Genomic DNA, 21,309 nt, shown 5'->3' with positions numbered 1-21,309 from the left:
TATTATTATTTTTTAATATGTTTTCCCGCCACAAATTAACAAAGGCTATTATGGAGTCCTGACACCCTGGGCCTTCATATTTCCTTGCCCCAAATCTTCAAGAACTGGAATTAACAAAAACCAACTATCTTGAGCAAAGCTCTAGCTGTAGTGCTCTACTTTGCATTTTGTTCCTGTAAGTAGGAAGGGAACGAGTAAATCCTCGGGGCAACATTGATACTAACAGCTAATTTAACTATCCCACAGGCATTTACACTGAGGAGAAAGGAAGGAGGGCTGCTTATTTACTAATTCCATATTTCGTCAATCAGGCAGCTCTGGTAAAAGTGCAATTTTATCATGCCCTTCTTGCTTGCAGCACTTCCATCCTCAGATTGACTATAACAGGGATCCTCTTGTAGTGCAAAAGGTTGATTGAACAGTCTTTCCATGCCTTCCAGTCCATGATGTAGTATTTTGCTCGCTCCCTGCCCCCCCACCCCAAACTGTGTATCAGACATGTTTACACCATATTTAAATAAAAAACCCAGATGCACAGGGTCTTAGAAAAATTAGTTCCAAACAAAGCTTGTTTACGTGTGTAATTTGAACAGCCATAGATCTGCATATATTGCAAACTTTATTTTTTTTAAAAAATAAATAAATCTCTCTCCTTGGTACAATATGGGTGGATCAAGCACACAAAAAACAACTATAAATCCAGGTTTGCAGTCAGTTGTGTGTCTTCAGTACTTCACTTTACATTCCTTTTTGCCTGTAAATGATGATACATTCTGATGAGTCATTGTCACTAGGATACATATCACTAATTAAGGATTATGTAAGTATCTGTTGATATATATGCTGCACCATAAAACGTGATCTTAAAAAAAAGGAGTACGCCAACCCTTTCCTCTTCTGATGGGCGACTCCAATATGCTAAACTCCAGTTTAAAGCAGGATACCTGTAATTACCATGCAAAGATCCTTGCAATTATGCATTTGAGCTCCAGATGTTTTGGACTACAACTCCCATCAGCACAACAGCACAGCCTAATGGGAGTTGTAGTCCAAAACATCAGGAGGAAAACAGCTTGGCATAGGCTAATGCAAATAGTTTCTCTTAAAGACCACAAACTGCTTTTTAGCAGCTGCTTTGGTAAAAACTCCCCATCCTGCAAAACATGAATGTTTCTGATAGCAGGCCCTTCGATCATAGAGGCTAGTAGTGAATTCAGACTCTATAGTAGATACATGCGGAGCCATGGGCATTTCTGGCACCAGTTGTGCTAAATAGAAGATATGGTTTATTTTATACCAAATGAGAAACATTAATGCTTTCAGAGATAAGCTACATAGACACTCAGATTTCAACTCTGAATTGATGCTTCTTTATAATAAAAAAATGCTACAGGGCTGTGAAAATGCTACAGAAGTGCCATGGTATTCCTCTTCTGCCACAAGTGTGGAGGCAAGCCTCTGAAGTGTTAAGATACTTGCAGAACAGGCCAGAAGCACACCAAGGTTAGTAAAAGGGGAACCTATGGCACTCCAGGGTTGTACAACTCCCATAATCCCTGACCACTGCTTTGGCCTGATGGAAGTTGCAACTAACAAGACATGGACGGCCACAGGTTCCAGTCCCTGAACTCACCCAGTATCCTATTTGGTGGCTGTGAGAATAGCAGCAAAGAACTACTTCCCGTTAATGTGAGTGTGCAAAATTTTTGTTTTGTCCTCATCCTTGCAGAAAGGTCTTTCACCACAGCATGTTACTTTTATGGGATGAACTGTGGCTTAAGGAAGCTTCCCAGGCTGGTGAATAGCAATTACTTAGGTTGTTACTCAATAAGACCCCCTAGAGCAGGGGTGGTGAACCTTAGGCCCTGGGGCTAAATGTGGCCCTCCAAGCCTCTCTTATCTGACCCTTGGAATGCTCCCCAGGCCATGCCCCTCACTGACCCTGCCTTGTACTCTACTCGTGTTCTGGCCTGGCTGGAATCTGTCACTGAATTCTGAAAATGCTTCTTGCTTGCCTGGATGAAAGACACAGAGAATGATGGGGAGCGGGGCATAGAACCTAGCCTAGGTACAAAGGTAAAATTTACATTAATTATTCCTCATATATATATATTCCTCATATATATATTTACTCTGGCTCTGCACACCACTGCCATGCAACCCTCTGAAGGCTGCCCAGAAGTGAATGCAGCTCTTGAGCTGAAAAAGGGTTACTTGTCCCAGCTCTAGAGCTCCAGGAACATAAAAAAAGAAGGGAGACCTAGCTCTCCTATTCTGTAGTATTCCACAGCCTAAGGGCAGCACTAAATAAAGATGCTGGCCTCACTCTCAAAGTTAAGGAGATGCAAGTGACTCATGCTCTTCATGAAGCAGTCCATCAGCATCTCAAATTCCTTGGCACAAGCATCCTTCTTCAGGTCCCCGTGGCCTGTCGTCTTGGAGGCAACGCACTTGCCGTACACGGAGGCCTGCAAAGATCAATCCCAGTCAGATGCTATATCTAAATATACAAGCACATAGATACTTGGTTCAACCTCGCTGGTTTATTGAGGGCTAAGCCCAGAACACCTAGCCATTCTTTTTCAGATTTTTAGGGCGGGGACTTTGCAGGGAGGGAATGCAACGGCCGTGTGGTGCGTGCAAAAAGCTTGCAGGAAGGTGGGCAAGCACTTAAGAGGCATGGATTGGTTGATCTGTCAGCCTGCCGGTCAGCGCCTTCAAAGCTCTCCCTTTCACATACAGCAGGAGGGACGTTTTCCCACTACCCCGGGCAGCCTTTTCGCCTGAGATCTTTCGTGTGGCACTTGTGGGGTTCATGGTCGTAGCATAGCTGTCAATGTTTACCCTTTTTAAAGAGAAATTCCCTTATTCCGAATAGGATTCCTCACAAGGAAAGGGAAAAGTTGACAGCTATGGGGCGTAGCCAAGGGGGATCGGGAGGGTCAGCTACCCCTCTAGATCAAATAAAACACTAGAAATACTTAACTAACTGACCAAATCACGTCAGTTCTGCCTCCTCACTAACAAAAGCCCTGCCCTTACCTAACAAAAATCCTGGCTATGCCCATGGTGGGGTTGCTGATACTGATCTACTTGTAAGGATTACTTTATTTACTTTTTTATTTTGGCCAAATAATAAAGTAATCCTTACAACAAAAGATTAAATCAGATGTAATTTGGCGTGGGTGTTAAAAATCTGGAAAATCAATAAATATCACACACACACACCCCATATTTTTAACAGATCGACACTAAATTACATCTGAATTAATCTTTTAAGGATTACTTAAACACACACAAACACACACGTGCATTGCTCAGCTCTCCCAATGAAAAGTGTCCCCTGGGCGTGGAAGAGAGAGAGAGGGAGAAGGGTGTCGTTGCCATGACGACAAGGGGGCGGGCCAGCCCCGTACCTGCTCCCCACAACCCGCCAGCAACTCGGGGAAGCGGTGCAGCCTCTCCCGGACGCGACCCCAGACTCCTCGGCTAGACATGGCGCCGGCCAGCAACCCTCCGGCCGCTACTGGGCGGCCGCAGACATCACCACGGCGGCGCCTTCCGCGGCGCAGCTCCCATTGGTCCAGCGGAGCTCCGCCGCCCGCTGATTGGCCCCCGCGGGGCCGAACTCGCAAAAGATCTCCGGAGTGAACCGCAGCCCCATTATGCCTCGTCCTGATTGGGCCGCCGCTACGTCCGACGGCGTAGAACGTTTCTTGCCCTTACCTCTGGTGGTGGCGTCCGGCTGTGACAGCTACTTCCCGCTCGCCGGAGGATTGGATTGGCTGGGCCCGCGCAGGCTCGCCGTCCGATTGGAGCGCGTCAAGTTCCGGAAGCCGAGGAGGTGAAGCTTCCACATGTTCGGGCTCAGAAATTGCCATGGCGGCGGTACCTCTGCGGGATCGGCTGAGCTTCTTGAGCCGGGTATAGAAGGGAGAACGCGCTGCTGAGTGGGAGTTTGGGGGCGGGGGTGCCGTGGGGAAGAGCGCCTGGGGTGCCTGTTGCTGGGGTGGTAGTTTGTCAGTGTTGCTCCATTTAAAATCTCTGGGTTTGGCTCGGCAGGGAACCCTTTTCCCCTGACACCATTAGTGAAAGGAGTTTCTTTTTCTTTTGGAAAAGGAAAAAAGAGGGAGCACCCACTCATACACCACTTGTACACCGAACTGATGCGATCTTTGCGAAGAGCTTCACCAGATTATTCTATTGCAGTTACTGATGGGGCTTAAGCACAATGGTTGAGAGTTATAGCGATGAAATCTTTATACAAAAGCATCTTCCTTTGAGGTAGGGAGCCAAAACTCCCAGGGCCAGATTACCAAATAGGCAGAGTAGGCACGGGCCTAGGGGCCCCATGACTACGGATCAAAAGGATATTGGTTTGATCTTGAAAAAAAATTACAATCAAGCTTTCTTAGTTCAATGTCATCCTGGTAGAGCCAGGAGATGGGGGAGATTTCAACTGCCTAGGGGCCTGCACAGGGTTTAATTCAGCACTGAAAAATACACATGTTCCTGGTTTGCAGTATATGTTTGCCTCATGTAGGTGTCTTTGCTTTGATAGTAAGACTAGATTTGATGGTTTTGAGAACTTCACAACTGCACCTGATGAAGTGATTAATGGGGGTGGAGATGTATAATAATGTAATTGTCATCATCCCCAAGAAGGATTAGTGCATGAGTTGGTCTTGTTCCATTCTTGTAACCGTGACTTGTGCTGGTTGTTTCTAAGCTGCTGAGCTGTCAGGGCCCCCATGCTGTAATATGGTCACACAGCTTGAAATTGGGGTGGGAGCTCTTGTAAATCCTGCAGTTCACGTGTTATGGGAAAAAGAAAGCTTTATGGATGAATGTTTACCTCAGTAACAATACAAAGTCTGATTAAATTGACCAGTTGCTGCACCAGAAAATTGTATCTGGAGCAGATACATCATTAGTAGTATTAGTATTACTTTATATACCACATATGCCAAAATGGCTTCTAAGCAGTTTACAACTATGAAATCAATTATAAAATCCATACGTAATTGGTTGTATCCAACTACGTTCTATTCAGTCAACCTGTTGAAATTAATGAACCTTGTGTTCATTTACAGGGCTCTGAACAACTTATATCCAGGTTACCTTGCCTAAAGACACAAAATAGTGTCTTTGGCATCCTCAGTTCAGCACTATGAAATACTCTGCCAATAGAGATTAAGCAGACCTTTTCTTTACTACAATCTGTGACTGTTGTCAAGTGGAGCTGTGGGTTTGTGGGGGGGGGGGAAGACTACTTCTTAGCTGCAGCTTCATGGATCGAGTCAGGAATAGCATGCAGGGACAAAAAATGCAATTCTTGCCTTTTGAGAAGGTGCCGCATTATTTGTCTCGGTGACTTTTCTTCTTGTGTGTTTCTTTCTCTCCCCCCCCCCCGTCCTGTTCCAGCTACCCATTCTAATCAAAGGTACCTCAGATGATGAAGTCCCATGCCCGGGGTACCTGTTTGAAGAGATGGCCAGTATCCTTTGCTCTCTGAAATAGTTGGCTCTTCGGTCTCAACTGGGGGTTCCTTTGGTTACTGTGATGCTTGCTTTTCCTAGGAAGAGCAGAGGCTAGTGATTAGAACAGAGGCCCAATCTATCTAATGACGTGGGAGCTAATTCAAGCAGAAGTTAGCTCAATACAAATTGCTTCTTTGCCTTTTGGGTGACACCTGTGATAGCTGATTATTCTGGTATGAAAAATAAGAAACGTAGAAAACAGCGGTGTTTACTAAGCTACTCGGATTCCTAGAACTGGGATGGTATGGGGTAACCTATGGCAATTTGGCTCGTCAGACCTCCCTATTTGGTCCATGAGGCCATTTTGACCAAGCTACCTTTGATGTCATATACACTGTGTCATATATAGTGTGGGCCAAAGGGAATTTTCAGACATAGCCAGTCAGGTGATTGTTAGCACCTGCAAAGACCTGTGCACAGCACTTTGCAAGCCCCAACTATCATCTGATTGTCAGGGCTTGCAAAGTGATGTGCTCAACAATCAGCTGATCGTCCGTGGAGGCAAAAATGAGTGACCTGATGACATGGAGACATTGGAGGATTGAGAAGTGGACAGCCCTGCCCACCTATCAAATGTGGACTGCAGAGAGTGGGGTAGATAAGGAGCCAGCCCTACTCCAGATACATGCACATGCTTTCACCCACACTTTAAACCCAAAGTATATCTCCAGCAAGTTTAATTGTTTTAGATCTGCATGTAAACTTTTTTAAAAAAGAAAATTCCACTGTTGCTATATGCCAAAAACAATTAGCATTTCTTACTCTGCTGAAGGAGAGTACAAGTCAAATCATAGTGTGGCATAAACAGCAGCTGAAACATGGCACCTTGGGCAGGGCCTGGCACGACCTTCCAGGTGATCCTTCACCATCAGTCCCTTTACTTTCCTGGCTCCTTAACATCACAAACTTCCAGAGATCTCACATGACTCAGCAGGAAGCAGTCACTGTCTCCTTGAGTACCTCCTCAATCGCCTTCAGAGCAACTCGTGTAACGTCAAGTTGAAGGTAATTGAAAGAGGGTAGAGGAAAGGGGTGAACAGAGATGCCCTTAGATCTTGAGACAACTCCCCTTTGCTTTGTGGATTTCCAGCCCAGTACTCCTAATCCCAGCTAAGCCTCCCCTCTGCATCCTCAGGTGCTCAAGATCCTCCTCCACATGTGCAGCCATGGCTCCTCATATTTCCTTCTGCAGCTGAAGCGGAATGCTTCCTTCATCCAGGAGGCCACAGGTAAGCAAGACACAGGGTTGGCTATATTGATAAACAAGGAAGAGCATCTTCCTAATATTCATATAACACTTTAAGGGCCAAACATAATCTATATTAGCTCCATATCTGTGCTCTTAAGTGCAGGGTTTATTCTGAACTCCAATGGCCAGAGTATGGGGCCTGACCTAGATTATCACAACTGATGATTTCTCCCCACATTCCACTCAATATAGAATTCTTATTTACTATTGCATTTTACTGTTTAGGGAAGCTTTTAATGTTTGATGGATTACTGTATTTTAATATTTTGTTGGGAGCCGCCCAGAGTGGCTGGGGAAGCCCAGCCAGATGGGCGGGGTATAAATTATTATTATTATTATTATTACTACTACTACTACTGATAACTAAAGCAAATGATGAAATGGACCTATGCAACACTTTCCACTTTTCAACAAATACCGAAATAAAAGTGCCCATAAAAATGCAGAAAGAAAGTGCCCTAGAAATTCATGCTATGCAAGAAAACTCATTGAGAGGTAACTGGTCCTCCAACTGCTCCCTTCTCAAGGAGTTTTCTTGCATTACTGGAATTTCTGGGGCATTTTCTTCTGCATTTTTATGGGCATGCACCGCAATTGTACTGCAATATCTGTCCTTCATATATTTTGTTTTGCCACGTAATATAATGCAAGATACTGTGGATAAACATGTCTTTTTTCTGTTTGGCCCAGTCCTCAATGTTGGGAATATTAGCAACGTAAAGTACCGCATAGGCGGTTTTTAGTTGCTGAGAGACAGTGAAATTAATCAACGCAACGGTTGGTCTTGGGACTGTGCAAGGGAGTGGGCCCCAGGAAACCTGACTTGCTTAGGGCACCCAGGGATGAGCCCCTCTTTCACACCTGCTCCTCTGCCTTGCAGTGTTTGCAGGGCCTCCTGATCCTCTCCACGGCAACAGCTTGTATCAGAAGGTGCGGGTGACTGCACAGGTGAGTAAAAAGTCCTGGTCACAAGAGATCTGGGTAGGCTCTTAAAGTCCTTTCACATGGTTATGCTTTCGGCCTGGCTTCTTCACCTGTTTGCTGCTAGCGTACTTCTTTCCTTTGCAGGACCTGGCAAGCGCTTTGTTTTCAGATGTGTTGCCACCCCAGCCTGCTGCTATTCCACCTAAAGAGCTGCCTTCAGCAGGTAAACCGCTTATCCCCAGGGGAACAGAAATCTGTTCAGCATCCAGACTTCTCCTGAAAAGTCTTGGATCCTTTTGCACTTTTTATTTATCTATCTATCTATCTATGTGTGTGTGTGTGTGTGTATATATATATATATATATATATATATATATATATGTGTGTGTATATATATATATATGTATATATATACATGTGTGTATATATATATATATATATATATATATATATATATATATATGTTTTTGAACATATCATTTTCAACAATAATTAAACATACTTTTATATCTTATACAATTTTTTTACTTCCATCAATCACATCTGAAAATTTTCCAATCTATTCACTTAATTTACATTTCTTACTTTCACTATTACATTTAAATCTCATAACTAATATCTCTATTCTTTTCCTACTTTGCAGTATTTTATATATTGCTCCTTACAAAACTTCTTGTAGTCCTACTAGCGTATTTTGTTGATTACATTTGCTCTTCAAATAGTTCGTAAATTTCTTCCAATCTTCTCTAAATCTCTGGTCCTGCCCTGCAGGTTTCGAACCCTTTTGCACTTTTTCAAAATAGCAGTTCACTTCCGTATTCAACAGAGCGTTTCACTTTTTGTCCTGTCTGTACAGGCTTTTCAGTGGGGATTCAACCAGCACTGCTTCTTCCTGTTTTGCCCCCATACTAGCTTGTATTGAGAGAGGGAGCGTGGCAGATTGTTGGCCTCAAAAATTACACTCTGTCCAGCTCTTCCTGCCCAGGAGGACAAGAACAACCTGCACTGTCTCTCTCAAGCATTCCAGGAGAACAGAGTGAACCACAGGTCTCGTTTTATGGCCAAGTGAGAATGCTGAAGCAGGGGGAGATGCAAAAGGGGCCTTGGAACCTTCCTCTGTTCATACTGTTTGACCTGAAACCATTTTTTTTTTTTAAGTCCAGAAGGCTCAGCTAGTGCTTGCCTGTGAGCAAGATTTTAAGGGGGGGGGGGAAATATCACTGATGCTTTTATGAGGTGGTTGAGATAAAAACTTCAGTATGGAATCTGGTTTTCATGTGCAACTATTTAAAAAGGGACCTTGTAAGCTATGATTGTCTGTCATAAGGGCACACCACACCCAACCCTTGCACGTTCTGTTGGTGCAAAAGGAAAGCCGTACTCAAAACAACTTAAGACTTCCCAAGTCAATAGGCTGTTCATGCTGACTTCCCATCTCACCTTGACGTGATATCATATGCATGCTGGTAGGAAATAAGCATTCCACCACCATACTGGTCTTGCTTTTTCATTTATGCCCATTTTATTGCCTCTCTTCCCAGGAATGGGCTCCAGGCCCAGCCCCCATGGCTCACTCCAAGGCTTTGGTTTTGAAAGAAGTGGCTCCGGTAAGCATTGGGTTTGGAAGTCTTGAGTGTTACTACTACTACTGTCCTTGAGGAGCACCCCCAGTTCTTGGGACAAGGTCACCATGCTGCCTGCATGCTGGATCTCAGCCCCTGCTCCAATTCTACGTGATGCCTACCAATAGCTTTCTTCTTGGTTTCTAAGCCACTTTGAGAATTTGCACTGTAAGGAAGGCCAACATGGTTCAGGCAAGGGCAATTGAGGCCCTGAAATGAAGGTACTGAAGGGAAGGACCCAAGTCTTTTCCTGCATGAAGCTTTCATCTACTGGATGGAAACAGCCAGTAGTGCCATCTTAGGGCAGCATTGTTCTCATGCTCTAGAAAGAGGAACATCAGCAACCAAACACACCCTAGTATCTTGAAGATCCAAGGCTGGTATAAGTGGAGGAAGCCTCTTTCAGAAGTCTTGGACTCGTCTTCCATTCTTGGGCTCTCTTTCCAGAATTAATGGCTATGGTTTGATGTCCTTTGGAAGGCTTCTTCCTGTGCCCTGGGTTTTTCTCAGTGTCTATAGTGTATAGACCCAGGGTGGCCAACAACTTTCAGATGTTGCTTGACTGCAGCCCCCATCATTTCTGACCACTGGCTATGTTGGCCGGGGCCAATGAGAGTTGGGAGTCCAACAACATCTGGAGGGCACCATGTTGGCTGCTTGTGGTATAGGCTGACAAACCACTATGCCCTGACCTGCTAAGCAGCCTGCCTGCCTTTGTTACTGTTGCAGCATCCACTGGCAAAGTTCTGCTGGCCACCATCCAAAAGGCAGCGGAGGTGGTTGCCAATGCCATGCTTCCTGGTCAGGAGCTCCCTTGTCCCCATGGTAGGGAGCTGAAGGATGATGCCTATGAGCCAGTGACAGCACCTTTTCCAGGCAAAAGCTCCGTCTTGCCTGCAAAGCCACCTTCTGTCATTGTCCAGAAGAAGCGTGGTAAGTGCCTCTGAATGGCAGCTGCTGGGAATCGCAGGTGGGTAGAGTGCTGCTGTTTGTGCTCAGGTCCTGCTTTTGGACTTCCTGTGAGCATCCTGTTGGCCACTGTGAAAACAGGAAGTTGGGCTAGAAGGGCCACTGGCCCATTCAGCAGGCTTTTCTTGTGCTCTTATAAAGCATGGTATATCCTGTTTTCAAAACTTGTATAGAAACTTTATAGAAAGAGGAGCAAATGTTAGGCACTTAGAGCTTCCCTGCATTAGTGAGATGGAATAAAAGAAGCCACTTCTAGGGTACAACTGTCTAGTAGCTGGCGCACAGTAATAATTCAAGCAAAATCCTTTTTCATGTTGCCCGTACTGGGACTGTTAATAACAAATTCTTATCCCAGATCTTGTTGTGGGGATAGGAGGGAAGTTGATGAATCTCAGGTTGTGGATTGTAGTTTTTTGGCGTTGAGATACGGTGGGAGTGGTGTGCAGAGGCCTTCCCTGAACTTAGTTTCTGAGATGCAATGGGCTTCAGTTCTTCCTCCATGGCTGCTCCTCTGAAATTCTTTTGCAGCGACCCATCAGCCAGGGCAAGCAGGAGGTGGCTGGGAGGAGTTGGACAGTGGGCAAAGCTCCCAGAATTCCTTGCAGGAGAACAGCGAGCTGAGTAGGACATCGGATTCCTACAGTAAGTCGGGCAGCGACAACCACTCAGGTGCTCTGGAGCCAGGGAGCATTGTTGAAAGGTGAGCGAGCTGGGCAGGGCAAGGGGCTGGGAACGGGCCTGGGCCAACTGCTTGCACCTTCAAGATGCACCCGTAATGTGAGAATCTCTTGTGGGGCATGGGGGAGAAAGAACAGGCTTGTCAGCTTCCTTCTCCCCACCATTCACAGGACTGATGCTGAGAACCTTGGGGACTGCCTGCAGGAAGTGAGCCTTGTCAGCAAACTCACCAGAGGCTCCAAGGTGTTCCTGACACGCGAGGAGACCCAGCATTTTATCAAGGAGTATGAACACCCTTTCTAACCAAGCCGTCTCTTGACCCTTCTCCTCCCCGCTTCCACCTCTTCTGCATTACTGTAGAAGTACCCAAACACATTGGGTAGCATTCTCAGCAAAAGCCCTGTGCAAGGACTTTTGCTGGAGCAACAAGATTCTTTCCTGCCCCCATGCCCCTCTGAAATTGGATTTGGGGGCGGGAGGTAGCAGGAGAAACCAGTGCACAGGTGAAGGGGGTGGGAAGGACTGTTCCACCTGGCAACCTCAATGCTTTGTGCAGATGGAACAATAGAAAGAATGCGATGTTGAATTCCACCCATAGCCCAGCCCCAGTCCTTGCATGGCTATGCATCCATTTTGTATCTGGGCCCAAGCACTTGTGCACTCGAGACAAAAAATTCAAATGGTGCCTGTTGCAACATTCATTAGCAACAGGAACAGCTGGCAGCTTGCCACTCCTTAATGTTTTTCTTACCCCCCCCTCCACCTGCCTCATTTGTGAAGAACTGTCCATTAGCCATGTAAAAAAGGTGCTTTGACGCTCCTTGCTCCTCTTCGATTAGGAGAGCAAGGAAGGTCCAGGAGAGACCAGGCCACTCTTTTTTCCCCCCTTGCCTTGCAAAACATCTCCCTGCTCTTCTCCTTTTTTTTTATGGTTTGGCTGTTGGGCTCAGCACTGTCCCTCTCCATAGGTGTGGGCTGCTGAACTGCGAGGTGGTCTTGGCTATCCTCAACCGAACCCTGAAGGACCCCAGTGAGTGTGTTTGCATGGTGAGTCTCCTGGAAAAGCAATTGTGGAGGGAAAAACAGTCTGGATTACTTCCAACTCAGAGCTGAAATAGCTGTTGGGAAATGGAACTCTTTGGCCACATGGGGGATGGGGCTGGCTGCAATCTCATTGAGGGTTGGAGCCTAGGACTAATATTTTTTTTCTTGCCACATAAGGGTGGGTTGTGGAGCAAGAGCAGCTTCTGTTTGTTTCTTTCCAGTGAAGCAACATATTATGGGAGGCCCGAATGAGTGCTGATGTTCAAGCTGGACCCAGTGTGCAAGCCCAGGGTCTTCTTAACCCTGCTGCTTTCCTTTCCCCCCACAGAGAGCCATGTGTGCCATCTATTCCCTCATGTGCTCCGACTTGCTCTCCCATGATCAGATATTGGCCATTACTCAGCAGCACTTGCAAGAGCTCAGTCAAGAGAGCCCTGGGCCTGTAGCCAACAAAGCAACAAAGGTAACTCCTGCTTATGTTTCCACCTTTTGTGTATTGAAATCCTCAAGGGGCGCCCCATCAGTCCCACCCTGGTGAGGGATAACTGTAGGCCAATGGTTTTCTACCAGTGTGCCGTGACAGCCAGGGGCAACAATGGCCTCTGTCCCTCTCTCCTCTGATGCCCTCTTGTGTCTCTGCCTCCCAAAGGCTTGCACACCTGTTTGTTGCAGCAGCCCTGGCTACAACCTCCCCAGGCTCTTCGTCGTTTTGCTGGGCTTGTTCCTTCTGCACACAGGGCATGATTGTGTGGGTGGACATAAAGTGGCTGGTTCTGTACGTAGCTTTTTTACTGCTCCATTTCGCTTGTTTCAGTAGACCAAGACTGGAATATCTCCCTTCGTACTGCCTCTGGTGCAATCTGGGAGACTTTTGCCTGCTTTTTGGCAGTGCACGTAACCTAATTTAGGTTCTACAGCTTGTGCATTGTGGCTTTAATGGAGATGATACAATCATCTGCCTAGAGAAATCTGACCTAGCCACAGTTGTACATGCCTTGGTTACACCCCTATTAGATACTGTGCTGTGCTGTATGCGGGGCTGCCCTTTAGGGTAGTTTGGAAACTACAACGACTGCAGAGCATGGCTGCTAGAACATCTGAGGCAGCTGGGTGCTGGATCACAGAATCAAAGAATTGTAGAGTTGCAAGGGACCCTGAGTTGTAGTCCAACTCCTTGCAAGGCAGGAATATGCAGCTGTCCCATATGAACCTTCAACCTTGACATGTTGCTGCTTATCTTCTTCCATTGGTTACATATCTATTCATTTCAGGTGCTAACATTTGGTGCTGGCTTTGCCCTTTAAAAAGTAGCCCTAAATAGTTTGAGACAATGCTAGCTGAAAGTTTACCTACAGCTGCATGAGCTTGCCCTAAGCATTGAGATCAGTATCTGAGACTCTGCTGTCGAGAGCTGTTAGGCTGGTGGGTCCGGGAGGTTAGACTTCCTCTGTGGTAGCCCCATACTTTTAGAACATATGCTGTCATTACTGCTGATCTCGCTCTCTCTTTTTTTAAGAAAACACTCTAAAACACATTTCTTCAGGTCTGCATTTGGCTGAATTGGCACTGTACTTGAAAAAAATATTTCACTGGGTTTCTTTTGGGTTTGGGTTTTTCCCCCATATGCTTTGGATCCTTATGAGGTGCCTGGGGAGATCTGTGTGCCCTGAAAGGAGACTTAAAATATTTTAGATAAATAAATGTCCTTGCTATAGTAGTTCTTCAAGATTGCCTGAGAAAAAGGCATCGAAGAGTCAGTGGGAGAACCCAGTAGTTTCTGCCCAAAGTTGATAGCGTTGTTGAAACCAAGACCTGATCTCTGCCTGGAGGGAAGCACTAGGCCCCTCACAGTAATCCAGTGGTGGTGAACCTCAGGCCCAGGTTCCAGACACAGCCCTCCAAGCCTCTGTACCCAAACCTCTGTACCGAAACCCAGCCGTACCCTTCACTAGCCCTGCTCCATGGTCTCCTGGAATGCTGTTGCCTGGCTGAATTGTGCCCTTGAATTGGGATAACCTTTTGCTTGCTTGGATGGAGGAAGGTAGATGTGGTGGCTGGTGTGTCACAACCTCTGAGTACTTTTATTGTACAAAGGCAAGAATTGCATCAATTGCGCCACCAACCTTTCGCATCTGGCCATCCCCACCATTGGTTTGTGGCCCCTGGAAGGCTGCCCTGCCCATGTGGCAATGCAGCCCTTGGCCTGGAAAAGGTCCCCCATGCCCTGCATTAGTCACTCTGAGCTTTGCAAGGAAGACCAAGATATACAAACAGAAACTCAAGAAAACAGACCCTTGAGCACAGTAAAAGTGAATGCAGCAAGGAGGGGTGGAAGTGTTTTCACCAGCCTAGGATGGAGTTGCTGTTGGTCCTCTGCCTGTTGTTAGGCTCTCTTGCTCTCTCTTTTTCTTGTGGTGGGTAGAGTCCTCCTTTCCCTGCTTCTGCTACTATTCTTCTCATACTTGGCACACTCCCTCTTTCTCTTCTGCCCCACTTTCAACAGATCTTGCGTCAATTTGAAGCACTCAGCAGGAGCCATCCCACTTCCAAGACCTCTTCTCCGGTTCCCGGCCACTGTGCCCCTGCCAGGACCACATCCAAGCGTCCTGATGACTTACTGGCGGATACAATGCCATTTGCAGAAGAGGCTATCCTCAAACCCCTGAGTCTCGCGCCACAGCCCTCCCAAGCACCTGAAGTCCTCACCAGGGCCGTGCATCCATCAGAAGGGCAGGTGCTGGAACCTGGGTCCTCTGGCCAACTTGGAATTAGCCAACCACCTGAGCTTGGCCAGCGAGGGCCAGAATGCAGACTCCCAAACCCTGAATCCCAAGAGGACAGGCCTCCAAGAGGTGATCCAGATGGCACAGTTTCCTTGTTTGCCGGCATGGAGCTGGTCGCACCCTCAGGCATGGTATTAGCAGATGCTCTGGAGCAGGAATGTATACCTCCAGCTTCCTGGACAGCACCTTGCACTGGGAGCACCAGAGCCACTGAGGATAACCAGGGACCGTCTGCTTTCTCCTTCCTCAATGCATAGCAGTTCCCTTTGGGCTATGGGACAGCTTGAGATAGCACCAAATGGATGCGTTTTTCTAGCTCTCTCTAAACTGTTACACACCTGCCTATAGCCAGAGGATGCTTTTCTCTAATGTTGCTGTTCTTCACTCCCGAAAGAGGGGAAGAGGCAACATCCCTCGCTACACCTCTTATTTCTGCTGGGTCATTGCAAGCATGAAGGAAGACATGAATGTTCAACACTGCCTTTATAATTTCATTGTTTTCCGTGTTTCTTATTGAACAACAAAAGCACAATCCAACATCCACAATATAGTCTGTTTTCATATACCTGATGGCTGCAGAAGTGACAGAAATACCCCCTTTACTCTTCCCTTTTCAATTTAAAATCCATTTCCACTTTTATGTTGTTGTTTTCCTACGCCCTCTGCTTGTTACCTTGGTATTCTGACCATAAGAAATGAGGCAGCCTTAAAGAACACTGGCAAACACTAAGGTGCTTCTGATTCTGTCGTGCCAATAATTGAAGGAGAGCTAATGGTGAGGTCATTTTCATAGTCAACAACAACTGCTATCCTTAAACCTCAGTCCAGGCTTACTCTACAGCAGTCTCCAGTCCTACTGTGGACTGGGGGCTTTCTGTACTGCCTGGTTCTGCTGAAGCTTGAAATTGAGCTAACCCTTATAGCAAAATCTACTCTTTCTCCCCACTCTTTCTTATGGGTCCAGGCAGGCAGATTGTAGCAGAGTTGCTGTCAAGCTCTGTACGTGAGTGGGGCTTTGAACATACAAACCACCAGGATATTAGAAGTGGTACAGCTGCCATTGCTTACCAGCACACTCCATTCATTAAATCTTGTAGCACAGAGCCTCCTGCAATGCTTCAATCAGAACAGAGAAACTTTCTGTTGGGATTGTTTATTAATAAACAAGTAGAAAACAACATAATGCCCCAATGTAAATCAATGGAGGTGTCTATTCCTGGAGTGCTGTATTCAGTTCCTCTCTGCACCCTTTTACCTGCTTCACGGGTACTTGGTCCAGGAAATACTATACACTACATCAGGCACTTCACCACAGCTGTGCCGTAACCAGATCTGCTTCCAAGTGGTGACGGTTCTGTGGTTAGGCCATGGGAGGAGAGTATACTCCACACTTTCATATATGCCAGAACTGGTCCCTGGTACAAATTAAGCCCTGCCTTTGGATTTCCTACCACCAGTATTAATAGTAAGCAATACTGTTGAGATGAATTCATACAACAGGCGCATGCAGCTATTAGTAGATATGTTTCTCAAGTCTTCATCTACACTCAGAATGACTTTGGTGTTATTTTTAAGGAGCCCTGGGCAAACTATTTACAGACACTTAAAAATTGAACGGGGGGGAGGGGAGAGATATGATAATATGGTTTTAGGTGTTTTCTCCAACGTTAAATAGAACCTCCCCATCTTCTCTCGTATGCACTCCCATCTGCTCCAGAGCATTGGGGGAATCACAGGACAGGTTTGGATAGCATGGGGTCAGGGAGAGGGAGGTGCAGTTGTATAGTGCAAGCAGAAGTCCTTGCATGAGCAGGACAGTTTTGTTGGATGCAACCCATAGCGGCTGGTGACGTCACAGGCATCTTCCAGCAGGTGCCCACAACATTAATGCAACCACCTTTCTCACAGGAAAAAAGCTTGCGATGAATCTTCCTGCCAAGTTAACAATTACTTTTCCAGCAACTCCCTTTGAGAAACAGTGGCTTGCTGATAACAGGGGTTCTAGCTGGGGTTTCACCATGTCAGTGGGTTACTGATGTTTGCAGTCCGCCCTGTCTAGAATTGGCTTATTGAAGAATGGCATACCTTACACTTCGCCCTTACAAAAAAGAAAAAAAGGTGTAACTCTAGAGACCAGGATTAACCTTAGTCAGGTTCTTTAAAATGTACACGAAACAAAACACATTCTCCAGATCTGCAGTTTCCATTAGTAACCGAGGATCATTTTACAGTACAAGATGTTTTTAAACATCTCCCTCTGTGAGCTACTGGTCAAGGACAGGCTCAAAATTTGCGGCAAAGGAGAAATAATCTAAAACCAGAAAAATACTTCCGAAATCTTCATTATTATATGGCAGGGCTTTCTGTTTCCTTTTGGTCAGTAATTGGCCCGGTACCTTAACTAGGCAGCCCGGCTTCTGTTCTTGCCATGTTTAGCCCCCTTGCCTAACTTTATCTACCACTAGCTAGCTGCCTTCCCCTTTACTTTGTACTCAGTTGCCCTTTTTCAAATAGGCATATATATATATATTTATATCCCTTGCAAATGGGCTGGCATGGGTGAGAAGAGGGCTTGCTTTACTGTTGTTTACTGGCTACGCACAAAATAACTAAAAGCTCTACTATTACAGTCAAAATGCTGAATGGATGGACCAATGATTTAGTCTTGCATTCTGGGTCTTTTGTAGAACTAGAATTGTTTTAGTGAGGTTCCTCTTTATTGATAAGGAGAGTCTGGTTATTTCCAGCCAGAAACGATATTGCTTTAGGGAAATGTGACCCCTTGAGCAGGTCAGGCAACTCTGAATCCATGTGAAAAGAATGTAAAGGCCTCTTTGTTCTGCGGCATTTAGCTTGATGAAGATTCAGTTCTCATTAGCATTGATGGCGCAGCTGCCATTTCTTAAAAAGCATACTACTTTTCCCTCTGAGAGCACACCTGTCCTGACTTTGTGTGCTATCAACCACTCTGAAAGGGATTTAGGGGGGGAGTGTGTGTGTGTGTGTGTGTGTGTGTGTGTGTGTGTACACAAAGTCCTTTATAGAAAGTACACCCTCTTCTCATCAAGCCTAAGGTTGAACTGCTTAAGTGGAATCTGTCTGGCACTCAAGGTGCTGGCCTGTTATTAATTGTGCTATGCTGTATTTGTTCATTTTGCTGGGCAACCAATGTGTAACTGATCCATATTATTTCTTGGTTTAATCAGGACCCTCAAATCTATTGGTCACCCTGCCTTGAGGCAAGCCAGAAACAGGCAAGCTGCAATCTGATCCTATCCATGTTTACTCAGAAGTAAATCTCACTGCATTTGCGTGGGCTTTCCCCCAAATAAATGTGTATCAGATGGCAGCTTTAATATTCCCTCTACACAACTTGATCTAGCATTGGCTCCAAAGGTCTGGACCATTTCATCCCACCTGCATCCAGTCTTTTTTCAATGTCCCCACTAGCTGTGTAATATAATCCCGCTTTGATGCTTATCTCCTGTTTTCCCTCTTTTGCTCTTAATACTCTAACTATCCCTATTTGTCACAGCTGTTCCTTCAGTTGGTGCACATAGGGATGCTCACAGGAGAGGGAGGTAATAAACGTTGCATTGTATCTGAGAAGAACCACACTTATGCCGTTTGGTGTTCCTAAATCCACTGAAACCAATAGGCTTAAGCAAAACTAACCTTGCATAGGATTGGGTTGAAATTTTATAAAACATGGTAACACAAGCAATGGAATGCAGATTGCAGCTGAGAGCACACACTAGATTTATGATCAGCACTATGTTTGGCTTCTGTTGAGTGTGTATGAAAAGTGTTCTGCCCTGTCCCAAAATGGGGTGGATTAAGTATTCCCCGTCTCTCTTATTTCCCCTGTTATTTTGAGAACTCTTACAGGATTGCTGCTGTTTTAACCCAGCAGGGTTAAGAATAAAGCATAAGCTATGCCTGTTGGCAGGCAAAAATGACAATACAAAAGCTCATGTGCTGTTCCAAACATCAAAATGCACCTTGCATAAAAGGCATGTAGATTATTATGTAATGTGTGGCTCTGGAATAAGTGTAAATAGCTGTTAGAACAGGCACTGGTAGATGTTGCAGCAGGGGTACTGGAAGTATACAGGGTAAGGGAAGTTTATTTAAACAGTGTGATCATTCTGTTATATAGTTTTGATCTGAACGTGAGACAACATACGTAATTGAATTCAGAGTTCCCATCACCAAGGACCTGATTCCAATCCAAAGGGTTGCCAGGGGCAAGATGCGTAAATTTTACAATTTGTAAAACAGATGCCTAGAATTGATATTCCAAAGAACTGTAACTAAAATTTCCCTACCTCCCACTCCCCAACTTGCTACTTTTCTAAATGCAGGGTGGGTTTGTTTTAATGGAAAAGCATTCAGTCAAGTGAGCCCTAGCTTGTAGTGGTGCAGCCCAAGCCAAGGGTTGCTGCCACAGTGAGAACTAAACTGAAGTGACGCTAATTTCAGGGATGACTCAGAGCAGTTAAATTATGTCTGTTCATGCATCCTATCATGGTCTCCTTTGCTGGGCTGGTTTTGTACCTTTTTATCCACCCACAATACTGCCATTGAATATCCTTTCTCATTTAATACTTCACGTTGTGAGCATTAGCATAGCATTTGTGGATAATCTGGTCCTACCTTCAGCTGATTCCTTACTGGCAGTTAGACGTCAGGCTTACTCACTGCCTAACAAGGCTACCAAAAGCATCCTTCACACCTCATCTCTTAGGCATGGCTGCAATAGTGTTGAGATTACTTGGGGACCAAGAAGCTGGCTGAGCATATGATGCTGCCTTAAATGGGCATGCATTGCCATCACCTTTGAAAAAGAGATTGGGTAATTATTTGATCAGCTCCATACGTTTCAAGAACAGTCCAGCATGAAATATAAAACAGCTACAGAGACCAAAAAAAAAGGACGGATACGATCAACTTAATTAAGTTTCCTAATTCATTTACATGAATGCGTTCATTCGTTCAAATGGATTCAGCCATGTGGTTACGATGACCAACCCCCATACCACACGATCCCTGGGAGGGAAGGGATGCGGATTGCATTGCAAGCCAGCAATCGCTGGTGTTTTGGTCCCGAACCTCGTATGCATGAGCAGCCTGTACTGAAAAAATAAATAAAAATACTGCTGTCGGTTGTGGGAACGGGCTTCCTCTTCCCAGCGCTGTTTAAAAGTATTATTGCTGCCACGATGTTGACTAGCAACACGCATGGCAGTGGCTGCAGAAGCAGCAGTCGCTTTAAGGCAAGAAAAAGGAGCCTGCCTGGGGCTTGGATCTCATAATAATAATAATAATAATAATAATAATAATAATAATAATAATTTATTTACACCCCACCCTTCCCGCTTCAAAAACCGGGCTCAGGGCAGCTCACAACAAATATAGAACACTTAATTGCAAAAGCAGCATAAAATACAGTATAAAAGCATGAATAACAATAAAATTCAAAATTCAGAAATCAATTTAGGGGAAATAAGCATTCGATAATCCCCAGGGCTAGCTGGCTGAAGTGGTCCTACTTGGGCCAGCGAGGAGGCCAGGGGAGAATTAGCTGTGGGATCCCAGAGTGGATAGTCTTCATAAAAGGGAAGTGGGAGGAAAGAAAAGGGAAATAAAAGATCAGGCAAGAGACGGCAACGGGGGGAGCCCTGGAAGTTGCAACCCGGATTCAGAGGGAGACCCCCGTTGGAAAGAGCGAAGGGGGGGGGAATACCCAACAGACCCAGCAGGGAGGAAGTGCCTGATCTGGTTGCAGGACTAAGTCGGGGGTCGTCGCCTTTGTGGTGCAAGCCCCTCCTCCTCCTCTTCCTCTACACGCTTCTCCCCCCACAGCCCGCAAACGTCTCTCTCTCCTCGCGGGTCTCCCGCCCGCCGCCTTTCTTGCGCCCTCAACCTAGCCCCGGCGCCGGCAGAAGGACAAGTCGGGCAGCCGGTAAGGAGCCGGGCCTCTCCAAACTCTGGCCAATGCCGTGGCAAAGCGGAGGCGGGCCTCCCCTTCGCACTAAGTTCGCGTGTGCCTCTCACGGCGGCGGCGGCTGCCGCTACGTCTTCCGCTGGTCTCCCTCGCTCTCTTTGCCGGGCCGTGGACTGGAGTCGCAGCCTCAGCATCAGGGGGCGGGAATTTCCCATAATGCTCTAGGCGGGCGGCCCGGGGGATGAGCGGGCATTGCGTCTGAGAATGACCCCAGCGCAGGACTAGGCCCCTACAGCATAAAAGTGGGGCGGAAAGTGGGGGGGAGCAGCCGCCTCCGGGGGCCATTTTTTTGGGGGGGGGAGAGGTGTAGATAGAAAACCCCCCTCGGTTTAAGGCTAGGCCTTCCTCTCAGCCCAACAGAGCCTGTGTGGAAGCGGGGCCGGGGGGGAGGCTTTCGCCATCATCACCTGAACCACCAGCGAGAAGGAGGAGGTTCGTTTTTTGGGTACCTGCGTGAGGTAAGTGTGTGTGTGAGAGCCATTTGTGATATAGA

The 21,309-nt window shown here is 46.2% G+C and overlaps 2 protein-coding genes and 1 long non-coding RNA gene across 19 annotated transcripts in view; 2 read left to right on the top strand and 1 right to left on the bottom strand.

Moving 5' to 3' along the window:
• Window positions 1–602: 602 nt before the first annotated feature.
• LOC310671779 lies at window positions 603–2,307 on the bottom strand. Its single transcript, XR_014508181.1, has 2 exons — window positions 2,133–2,307; window positions 603–754 (listed from the first exon to the last, which is right to left on the bottom strand). It is a non-coding gene; the product is annotated as an uncharacterized lncRNA (long non-coding RNA).
• A 1,440-nt stretch (window positions 2,308–3,747) lies between these two features.
• On the top strand, window positions 3,748–15,449 carry TEPSIN (TEPSIN adaptor related protein complex 4 accessory protein). Of its 2 annotated transcripts, none has more exons than XM_083427591.1 (13): window positions 3,748–3,924; window positions 5,425–5,497; window positions 6,454–6,545; window positions 6,676–6,769; window positions 7,670–7,737; window positions 7,858–7,936; window positions 9,255–9,320; window positions 10,065–10,268; window positions 10,833–11,004; window positions 11,153–11,266; window positions 11,951–12,029; window positions 12,355–12,489; window positions 14,530–15,449. In XM_083427591.1, exons 1-13 carry the CDS (start codon window positions 3,880–3,882, stop codon window positions 15,064–15,066), a joined length of 1,758 nt encoding a protein of 585 aa, XP_083283717.1. In that variant the 5' UTR covers window positions 3,748–3,879; the 3' UTR covers window positions 15,067–15,449. The 2 variants fall into 2 exon arrangements, with proteins under 2 accessions (XP_083283717.1, XP_083283716.1); XM_083427590.1 differs by lacking the exon at window positions 3,748–3,924 and adding an exon at window positions 4,059–4,284 and having other exon boundaries at window positions 6,456–6,545.
• Window positions 15,450–20,590: 5,141 nt separating this feature from the next.
• CEP131 (centrosomal protein 131) overlaps window positions 20,591–21,309 on the top strand; it is a 37,455-nt gene continuing 36,736 nt past the window's right edge. For 12 of the 16 annotated variants that reach the window (XM_083427332.1, XM_083427329.1, XM_083427342.1 and 9 more), the window contains exon 1: window positions 20,822–21,274. The gene's annotated coding sequence lies outside the window, so the exon portion shown is untranslated. Of the gene's footprint in view, window positions 20,775–20,821; window positions 21,275–21,309 lie in introns of those variants that run through there. The other 4 variants (XM_083427341.1, XM_083427330.1, XM_083427333.1 and 1 more) reach the window with 4 other exon arrangements.

This window comes from Podarcis tiliguerta (assembly GCF_965153285.1).
Source record: "Podarcis tiliguerta genome assembly, chromosome: 2".
NCBI lineage: Eukaryota > Metazoa > Chordata > Lepidosauria > Squamata > Lacertidae > Podarcis > Podarcis tiliguerta.
The sequence above is the reverse complement of the archived record's forward strand: the minus strand, read 5'-3'. Positions and strand labels throughout refer to the sequence as shown.